General features: G+C 36.2%; 1 protein-coding gene across 2 annotated transcripts in view; it reads left to right on the plus strand.

Annotated features, from left to right (window-relative positions):
• Positions 1–11152, plus strand: part of LACE1 (lactation elevated 1) — a 133329-nt gene that overhangs the window by 34508 nt on the left and 87669 nt on the right. For both annotated transcript variants that reach the window (XM_004673751.2, XM_012724463.1), the window contains exon 6: positions 7860–7959. In XM_004673751.2, coding sequence (XP_004673808.1) covers positions 7860–7959 — 100 coding nt within the window. The remainder of the gene's footprint in view (positions 1–7859; positions 7960–11152) is intronic.

Raw genomic sequence — 11152 nt, forward strand, 5'->3', positions numbered from 1 at the left:
TCATTGAAACCTGAACAAGGGGAGGAATTGTCCTAGTCAAACTTTTAAAGTTTCTTCTGGTTTTGGTATTCTTTGCAATTGTATGTTTGAATTGGTAGTAAGTTATTTCCTGATTTTTATTTCTTATGAGAGAAAGTAAATATGTCATGTGGACCAACACTATGTCATTTGCTTAATATGCATCTTGCCTTGTACACAGTGCACTATGACCACCACCAGTAGTACTCTAGGTTAAGAATTACTTCCTCTTCATTTGACTGCTTTCTTTAGTAGCTCTGAAATGTAACAGTTGCAATTTATATAATGCTTATTATAAGACCAATTGATTATTGGAATGAAACCAGAAGAATCTACAAGTATTAACTGGAAGCTTAAAAATAGGACTTCACTATATTGTAAAAATTAAATATTATTTTAAAAAATAAAGCTATTTTCAGAAGAAAAATAATTAAATTAGGACTTCACACTAAAAGCTTTGAAAAATATCTTTGGAGATAAGTTCAGAAATGTCTGTCGCTGATTGCCCAGGATCAATTCTGGGCAACCTTAATAGAAAACTAACATTAGCTGTGTGCCTCCTCTCTGGTAGGCCTGGCAATTCACACATCTCATTTCAGCCTTGCAACATATTTATGATGAAATGAAGGAATTGTCCTAGTGAAATTTAAAGTTTCTTCCATTATCCGTGTCATTCATAATTGGTTTGATGTTTATTTGTTTACTCACCATCCTCATTGCCTTAAGAGTCTTCTTCCTATCCCTTGGGTTCCCTCTCTGTCGCATGGTTAAATGGACCATACCTGGGTGTCCATCCTATAAGTAGCCAGTTCATGAGTTTTAGTTCAACACCTTTGACTTGTATGGTGTGACCTGGGGGTTGGGTCAGTCATATTATTTATTTCATGTATTTGAATGAAAAGTCACCAAGGAAAGCTATCTTTATATAGGGACAGGAACATGAGTCATAGGATGTTGCTAATTATATTAAGGGAAGGAGCACAGTAAGTCCTCACTTAACATCATGGCTGGGTTTCTAGAAACTGCCTATTTTAGCCAATTAAAAAAAAAAAGATTCGGCCCTCCCTGGTGGCGCAGCGGGTTAAAGCACTGCACTGAGAAGCTAAAAGCCACTTCCGCATGAGTTCGATTCCCGCCTGCCTCGGAGGTGACTACATGGTGTGGCAGACCTCTCCTGATCCGCCCGCTGCTCCCCTCAGCAGTGTACTTTGTCGATCTGCCTGTTCTGCTCCCCACTCTGTCTCTGGTGAAGCCTCTCACCGCCCCGAGCCTCTGGCCTGTACCCCAGTTCTGTATGCACAAATAAATAAATCTTTAAAAAAAAAAAAGATTTATTTATTTATTTATTCATACAGAACTAGGGTACAAGCCAGAGGTGCAGGGGCAGTGAGAGTCTTCACCAGAGACAGAGTGGGGAACAGAACAGGCAGATAATCGAAGTACACTGCTGAGGGGAGCAGCGGGCCAGTCAGGAGAGGTCTGATGAGTAAGGTGGGTCAGCTCCAGGTGGGAACTGAAATCGCACTGAAGTGGCTGTAGCCAACTTGTAGTGCTATGTCCCAACCTGTTTCACCACCAGGGAAGGCCCTATTTTAGCTAATTTTACCATGGACAAAGCGATATAAACTGTTAAATACCTGGGGCATATTTCTGGTCACAAACACACCCTGAACTTCTAAATAAAAATCCCAAACACTCTAATAACAGATATTTTGTATTCCTCGTTCATTTTCCAATCTGCTTATTCCAGGTAAGGGTCATCGGTGGCCAGAGCTTATGCTGGCAGCCCAGGGAGCCCGGTGGGAGTGAACTGTGGAGAGGATGCCCTTCCATCTCTAGCACCACATCCTCCTCCACCCCATCACTCCCTCTCACACATACACTGGATAATTGAACCTAACATGCACATCTTTGGGATGTGGGGGGAACTGGAGTAATTACATACAGACATGGGGAAATGTGCTAAGCTGAGAAATTAAAATTTTTCCTTGTCAGTGTTGTAACACTGGATGAAAAACGAGGAGCTGCTTTCCTAGAAAGCTGCTGAGCTCACTAGAACTACCTCTAATCCCAGATCACTCTTCAGTTTAGTTCCCTGGAGGTGCTATCAGTGTTGGTTCCATCCTGGAGTCTCAGATAAACCTCTTTTCTTTAGTTGAATCTCCTACACCTGTTTTTCCTCAGTCATGCTGAGAATGCAGCTATTCTACTCATGATTTTCCTGTCTTCTGTGTCAAGAGAGATTTCCCTATGCTTATGAAAGAGAAGTACGGTGAGGAAATATCACCTGTCTTAATAGAAAAATCTATTACCTTCAATGGAAAGAGAATTACCCAATGGAATAAAAACCAAGAATAAGGAGATGAGTTGCTTTCTAGAATGCTTCTGGCTGCAAGTAATAGAAAATTCAATTTAAAAGGGCTTAAACTCTCAGGGGAGGGGGTAATTGGTATACCAAATAGCATCATTACCCTGTTCAAAACTTCCTGCTTCCAGAGTATAATGGACCAGGCGAAAAAATAACAAAAATAATGAACAACCATATACCAGAGACTTTTTGTGGGGGTGGAGTGGGGAATGGGATCAAAAACAGGGGAGTGGGGGAGAGAAATGCACGGGATTATGGTGATGGCACATGGGTGATTTGGTGATGGGAAATTACAATTACAATCCGCGGGGATTACAATTGAGATGGGAAAAAAAATGTAAATGATGTAAAAATAAACTTTTGTATAAAAAAAATAAAAGTATCTAGGCAACCATAAAAAAAAAAACAAACTTCCTGCTTCCTTTCTGACCTTGTCTCTTATACTTTCATCCTTAACCATTGCTCTCTGTTAGATCTTATTTCCTTCCTAGATTAGGGAACCCTAGTTAATATTGGGTATTATACCAATGCTTCTTTCCAACCAGGGCTCTGAAAAAAATATGTGCGGAGATGACAAAATCTGACCAAATACTACATTGATTACTCTTAGTTGATCCCAAATTTGAGGGTAGAATTCTATTATATCAGTTGGCAATGTGGGAGACCCTCCTCCTTTCAGCAAAGTTGGCATGAATGTCCTAGAATGAAAATGTTAATAGTCTTGCTCTTTTATTTCCTATTTGATTCCAAACTTGAATTTTGGAGTTTACTACTGGATGCAAGGAAAGGCGAATGTCTGCATATACCCAATGCTAAGAAGAGCTCGAGAAACAGAGAGAAGAAAGGCAAGCATGTGTTCACTGAGGGCAGACATGACCACTGGGCAGAGCATGGATTGCCTAGTTTCAGTATACTGACTGTCCCTGCTAATCTTTTTATTTTTTTAAAAGATTTATTTATGCATACAGGACTGGGGTACAGGCTAGAGGTGCAGGGGTGGTGAGAGGATTCACCAGAGACAGAGCAGGGAGCAGAACAGGCAGATCTACGAAGTACACTGCTGAGGGGAGCAGCGGGTGAGTCAGGAGAGGTCTGTTGCACTATGTGGATCACCTCCAGGACCAGTTATCTAACTCTCACTGAAGCAGCTGCTGCAAGCTTGCAGTGCTGTGCCCTAACTCATTGAGCCACCAGGGAGGGCCATGTCTCTGCTAATCTTAAAGGAACTTCTCTAGCACATCAACACTGGAGTATTCCAAGTCCAAATCTCTGCTTACTCCCTTTCCTAAAATCCAAGAGGGCAAAAGGATGTCCCAGAATAGCACTGACCAACACTCTGATTCCCAGCATCCGCACACTTTAGAATAAACAAGTAGACCCTTTACACTGGGTTTCTTTCTGCATGGAACCGGGCAGAGCATGGATTTCCTAGATACTCTCGAATCTCTCTCTCATTTCTTCAGACCTTTCTTCAGTTATCTCCTTGACCAGACCTATACCTACACCCTGTTTAAAATTGGGATTTGCTATTGACCCTAACATTTCCAGTGACCCTCACCTGCCTTTTCTTTCATAACATACGTTACCTTAAAAGCAGATTTTTTTAAAATAGATATTTCTCCTCAGGGATGTAAACTTAAAGGCATGGCTCTTTGTTTTGCTAATTGATGTGTCTCAAATATCTAGAATAGTGCCAAAGACTCAGTCATGAGTAGTAATAGGAGATGAATAACTTTTATTACCAAATATGATAACTACTACTTCTTTTATATATAGTAACCCACATTTTTTTTGTCAGCATACTGAATTATCTTAACATTTGTGTCCAATTAATAGATAAAAATGGTATCTCATTGTTTTAATTAATACTATGGTTGAATTTTTCCTATGTTTATTTACTAGTAACAGTCTATTTTTTAACTGTCTCTTTGAGGCAATATCATTGTTTATTGGAATGTGAATGTTTATATTCTACTGATATGTGTATTCTGTAATAATATTAGCTACTGTTATATTAAGTCCTTTCTTTGTGCCTGTGTTCTTAACTACTGTGCATCAATCTATGGGCAAAATTCTATACAGTTATATATAAATAATACGGAATTATGCTAACATGTATACCATACATAGACAATGGTCATAGTTAACATTTTTGAGGGCTTACTATATGCATCATAACAAATATGCAAGGTAGATGTTACTTACTGACATCATTGTATTGATGAAGAATTCAGTGTCAGAGAGGTTAAGTAACTTGTCCAAGGTCACCCAGCTGGGAAGTAAGTTTAAATCCATCATCTGTACTTTTATTCATTAGTATTAACAGTTTTGTCGCTATTCTCCTTGACATGTGATGTTAAACCTACTCTATAATACATCGCTGATTTACTAGAAAATAATTGTTTAGGCACTTTATTCTTAACAATAGCATGTTTACAGTCACTACTTTTAAAATTGAGTCGTATTAGTTGTCTTGATTTTTAATTTGTTATTGGTCTTTTGTTGGTGTTACTATATTTATTTTACTAGGGAGATGAATGGGAATTATTGCTGCTTAAAAACAAGCATATATTCTTGAATTGAGGGGGTCTTTAAGATTATGTTTTGGTAGTATTCAGCTTTTATACTTGTGTAACGTGTTTCTCATTAGCTTTGACATTTTTACTAAATGTAGCATTGCAGTTTCACTTGTGGTATCAGATACACTATTTGCTTGAGAAATGTGTCTCGGAAGATTGTTTTTATCTATTTTAGTTGCTGAAATAAAGGAATAGCTTTTCTTCAAAGTTTTCTTTACGGTTTTCATTATGTCCTCCTTGAATAATTATGTTTCTGTTAAATGGTATGTGATTCTAAAGGTATCAGAATGCTAAAGGAAACCAATTTTTAGAAAAGGTTATTTATTCTCTCTTTTTAGGGCCATTGGATAGATGTTTACTAATATGGACAACCCCTTCCCCAAGCAAATAATTCTGATGAGCAGGATATAATGCAAAATTCTCCTCTATATGCTATCAATATCATTTAAAAAATAGTTTTGACCATTTTTATAAAACAGGAAAGCTATTAAAAACTGCTAATAAAAAATAGGTGCTTATTTTTGTGCTAATACTAATTACTGATAATGCATGCTTATGTTTGTCACTCATTACATGGCACTGTACCAATCAGTGGATGACTGAGACTCAAGCACTTACACATGTAAATTAGCCATTAGATTTTTTTCTTTTTTTCTTGAGTCATAATGGAAAGCAACTCTAGGTCATAAAAAATCTTTTCTCTTTAATGCTAATGAAATGTCTCCACTCTCTGTATTAGCACACTACCCTTATTGGTAATCTGTAGCCTCCTCTTTTGTTCCTGGTGGTAATGAAAGGCTGGGTGCTGAAAAAGCCCGCTCTCCAAGAATGTGTGGCCAATTGTCTTCTGTTCACTTATACTGTAAAATTACTGTTCCCCAGCAAAGCTGAACAAGTGCCGGGACAAGATCAAAAGAGTGTACGCTGGCACTCGGCTATACCAGGTGACTCCTGCTTTATTAATTAGCCATAGCTTCTCCAAGTTAATTTACTCTGATAGAGCAAAAACATTCCGTAACACAAAAACAGCAAATTATAATTCAATCACAAGTCTTTATTGTTTGCTATCCTCATTTTCAGTTTAAACCTTTGCACTTCACTCTAAGCTATGTCCCTTTACTTTACTGTTCGGTAGGCCACAAAAGCTTAAAATTTTATTTTTTTAAAAAAACATTGGTGATACAGTCAAATGACAATTTCTTATTCTCTAAAATTGGGTTAAAGTCATTGAATTGGAAATCCAATTTAGAAATGCAGTTGCTTCTAAAATTTGCAAGCTTGTTTTGTCCTCTCACCAGAAATGCCACTGGTTCTTAAACATTTGAAAGACTTTCTCTGTGAGTGTTTTTGCAGAAGCAAAATTTGACAATAATATGAAACACTAAATTAAAATAATATAAGTACCACTTTCCTTTATATTTTAATCACTACTTTGGAGTTTCTGAAGTCTTCTTAATGTAAGGAATCATTAGTCATTTTTTAACAGATGTTTTAAAGTTATAGTCAGAGACAACAACAAAAAGATCTTTATGTCCCTACTTTCTGGTTATATTTTGTTTTGTTCAGGTGGAAGGAAGTAAACTTTTGAGTATGATTTCAGTTGTACAGAGAAAACTGTCTTAGACCTGTGCAGCCCAGGTTGTTGTGAATTGTTATAATCATCTAGTTGGTAACCTTTAATATTTTACCTCATTTGAGAGACTTCTACTAGTTTCTATATATTTTAACATGGCTTAAAAATATATGTTGTGAATATAAAGCAAGTTTTATTGTGATTATCTAAAATGTACTATTAAATAATGATCAAGGTGGCTTGACATTGGGAATACCTAAAAACCCACATTTTAATATTCATTATATTTGCATAATACATGGAAATTGCAATAGTTAATATCAACCTTTTACTATATTTATTTTTAAGTCAGCTTCCCTCTTTAGTTGCTGTATTTCTTTTGTATTTTTTAAAAACCTTTTAAAATGTTATAACTAAGCTTATTAATTGTGGATTAGAAAAATAATTTTACAGAAGATCAGTAGTTACGATGATAACTTAGATGACAGAGGTTTATCTGCATCATGCATTTCTGGTTTGCCAGAAGTTATTTTTTTTTAAAGCACAGTATTAATCATTCTTACAAGTTTTTATTTTTGAAATTTTTTGGGTAGAAGCAATATTTGTGTTTGCGAAGGTTAGCAGAGGCTGGCTGTGCTGGAAGTGACTGCAGTGCCTTTTGATTATTCATGGACAGTAATAGAAGGCACTTAAAAAGAACAATGAAATTGCTTATTTTTGTGATGGACCATCTGTTGAATTGTTTTGTGCAACAATTGCACAATAGTATCTATGTCATATCATTCTATTTTCAACAGCAGCTGATTATGTCTCACTGGCTACTTGTCCTTATTTCTAAAGTCCCATGACTATTTAAAGTCACCTTTCCAGAGACCTTTGCCAGAAAGGTATTAGAAATCTCAAATAGTCTATCTATTTTTCTTCTTTTTTCCCTCCTTTTTTTTTGTTGGGGGTTGGGGTGAAGGTGGGGTGGCTGTTAATAGGAATAGGAGGGGGGAATTGGTCATGTTAGTTCTAATTAATTGGATTCCTAAATGTTTAGAACAATTATGTGTGCTTTCCACCTGTAGTTCTATAAATGAAGTTAACACAGAACCACTTGATAATTTGCATGGAAACGATAAGCTTGCACAAAAAGAAAAAAGTCAAGTTTAAAAGACTTTTATGCAGTCTTTCGTGCTTTTAATTATCTGTTTTTTTTCTTCATGATAATTAGAATTTTTCTCTTGGAATGCACTTCCATCTAAAAAAAAAGAGCCATTAGCAAATTTGTTAGAACAGAAATGAAATTAAAATAAAACAAATGTGTTGCTGTCCATAGGTCACTGACATTGCTGATGCCATGATTCTGAAACAGCTTTTTGAAAATCTGTTCAAAAACGGGGTCGTCGTTGTGGCAACATCCAACAGGCCACCGGAAGGTAAAAACAAACACTGTGCTAGTCTCATCCAATTAGGTGGTGGAAACTAACAAGCTTTTAGAAATCCATAATTTAGGATTCATTTTATTGTGTTAATAAGCCTGATAACTTTGCTTATTATTAATTTTATAAATTAATCTGAAAAATCAGTGTTTTTTATTTGAAAAAAGTTACATTCTTAGTTAGATAAATTCAGGTGACCTGTGCTTGATGCACTTGCTGTTTGTCTGATTATTCATATGTGCATATCAAAAAATGGAAGCCTTTTTACTGTTTTGGGGGGGGCTGTAAAAGAAATTCAGTGAAATGAAAGACAAAACTTGTAATTAAATATTAGAAAAAGTCTTAAAGCTTGCTTCTGTAAGTAGTTTAATTGACCATTTCTACAACAGCACTTGTAGCTTATTAGGAAATGATTTAAGAGTTAAAATACAAGTAATGTTTAGATAAAAACAAGAAGTTTAAAATCATGTATTTTTCAGTCTTTAATGTGGTCAATTGAAGGTCTTACTAACCAAAAATAATACCTTATGCATTCTTAATGTTAGCATTTTCCTTCCCCCGGCTATCTGACTCAGTGTTTAACTCCTGCCAGTCTTTCCTTTAAAGATACTTTGGATGTATTTATTTCACTACTTGAAGCTACACCCCATCCTGCTTCTTTTCTGTACTGGCTATTTTTTTTTTTCCTGTACTACTTGTGGACCCATTATGTAATTTACTAATTTATTATATTTATGTGTTATTGTCTGTCTCCTTCTAGAATGCAGTAGCTTCATGAGAGCAGAGGCTTTTTTTTTCTGTTCACAGATGCTTTCTAAGCACTTAGAGTGTAATGCTTTTGCGCATAGATTCATCTCAGTCGTGGAATAATATTAGTCTTAGAAAATTAGTTTTAGATTAAATGTTGAATGAGTGTATATTTTAAAAGAATCTTTATGGCTACAATACTGAGAATAGACTGAGAAGTGGAGTTTTGAGGTTGGAAGTAAGGAGATAATTTAGGAGGTAATTCCAACAATTCTTAGCTGGTGAGAGCGACCTGGATATATTCTGGCTGTATTTTACAGGTTGAACCAAAAAGGTTTACTGATATATAATGAATGTGTAGGGCATGAAAACAGAAAATGGGATCAAGAATGACTCAAAGGTTTTGGCCCTAGCATTTGGAAGAATGAAGATGCCAAGATGTGAGTTGTCTTAATAAGGTTAAAAACTAAGCCCCTTACTCTTTGCCCCACAGGTATGTTTGGGAGGCTTGAACAGATAAAGGCATTATCTACCTTAGGGACAAGGCCATAGCACTGACCACCATGACCAGAAAAACCAGCCCAGTTCCAGGAATGCAGAAGTAGAGGCTAAGACATGTTTTATGTAAAAGGCCAGAGTTGGGACCAGACATCCCAGCAGATAACTGGTGCAGACTGGTGCCCCAAGTTAGAAAGTCCTTGAAAATAGTGTATAAAAGAGCCTCAGATCCTCCTCTGGGCATGGACTTCTCCCATCTCACCCTCTGCTTCTCTTAGCAAATCTACTTTTTCTTTTCTCCACTCTGTCGCTGGCAAATTCTTTCATCCCCATCCATACCTTTGACCTTGCCCCAGTGTTTTTCCCAACCACATGGAGAATTACAAGGAAGTATATTTGGGTAGGGAGATGGAGGTAGGGGATTTTATATATATTCTATAATATGTAAGATAGATGCATGTAAGAATTTGTATTTCAATAGAAAAATTTGGGCTGGATATATGAATTTCAGAGTTATCAGTCTTGAAGCTGAAAGGAGCAGCCTTTGAGGTAGAGAGTGCATCAAGAGAATGTCAAATGAGGGGGGAGAGTGATTGCCTTTTTCAATGACACTAGGAGGTAAAAATGAGGTTGAGAATTGACCAGTGGAATTGGAGGAATGGAGCTCACTAGTAAATGTGACAGGAGAACTATAATAGTGTGAATTTATTTTTAAAATAAGCCATGTCACATTGATGATATAATTGAATATGTAATATATGAGTATACCTAGTTCTTACTATATGAACTACTGTCAACCTAGGTTTTATTCATTATGTACATGTATATTTGGTTTCTTTTACTTCCTGTTACATTTTAACTTACTAATTTGTTTTAGTTTACCGATTTTTATTAACATATTTTGAAATATGATTCTAATGTAAATTATATTTAGCTATGACTGCTATAACATTTATGAGCTCGGTAATCATGCTTTTCTATATATTCAGCTCTTCATTGATTAAAATTATAAATAGGATAGAACTGAGTTTAGATGACTTATTTTAAGTAATCAATACTTTTGGATCCAGTAACTCAAACAACAATTATATCTAATCTGCTACATTAGAAAATAATGATGAATTATTTTTTTAATGTGCTTACTAGAGTCCATATAATGTTATATAGTAATTCTTGTGATTTTTCTAGTAATAGCAACCCTATGAGCCAAACATGAGCTTTCCCCCTTTTTTTAGTGATTTATTTATTTATGCGTATAAGAGCCAGGGCATAGGCCAAAGATGCAGGGGCAGGGAGGCATTGAGAGGATTCACCAGAGACAGAATGAGGAGCCAAAAAAGTGGATTCAAAGAAATACACTCCTGAGGGGAGAAGAGGGCAGAACAGGAAAGATCTGCTGTGCCATGTGGGTCACCTCCCTGGCCAGGGATCGAACTCATGGTGCAGTGGCTGCAGATAGCTTTATAATGCTGTGCTTTAACCCCTTCCATCACAAGGGAGGGTCCCAAACATGAGCTTTTTAATTTTAGATTATCTATCTTAGTGAAAGTGAGGCTTAACTCTATGCTAGGTGCTTTGTTGACTTAGCAGTGTCATCAGAATTATCTTTAGCTATTAGGCATCAAGCTGTGTTTATAAATAGCAAGATATCAGAACAAGATTGGAGTCCTCCTCTAGCAAAGACTGCTAAGAAGATAATTGTAGTTGGATTCTTGGGGAACTACAGAATGACAAATTGATGAGGGACAACTATGGGAAGAGGTGATGGAACATTTTGGAGCTCATTGCTTTATAGGAGTGATCCATTTGGTTTGGTAATATTTTGCTGAGATATTTGTACTTTTATGTGCATCAGAGATACTGTAATTTTCTTTGTTTATAATGGTTTGGCATCAGGGTAATGTTAGCATCAAAATTGTTTATATTTTCTTTTGTGTATTTTTTT

Source organism: Condylura cristata, unplaced genomic scaffold (genome assembly GCF_000260355.1).
Source record: "Condylura cristata isolate star-nosed mole 26May11 unplaced genomic scaffold, ConCri1.0 scaffold00001, whole genome shotgun sequence".
In the NCBI taxonomy this organism is placed as follows: Eukaryota; Metazoa; Chordata; class Mammalia; order Eulipotyphla; family Talpidae; genus Condylura; species Condylura cristata.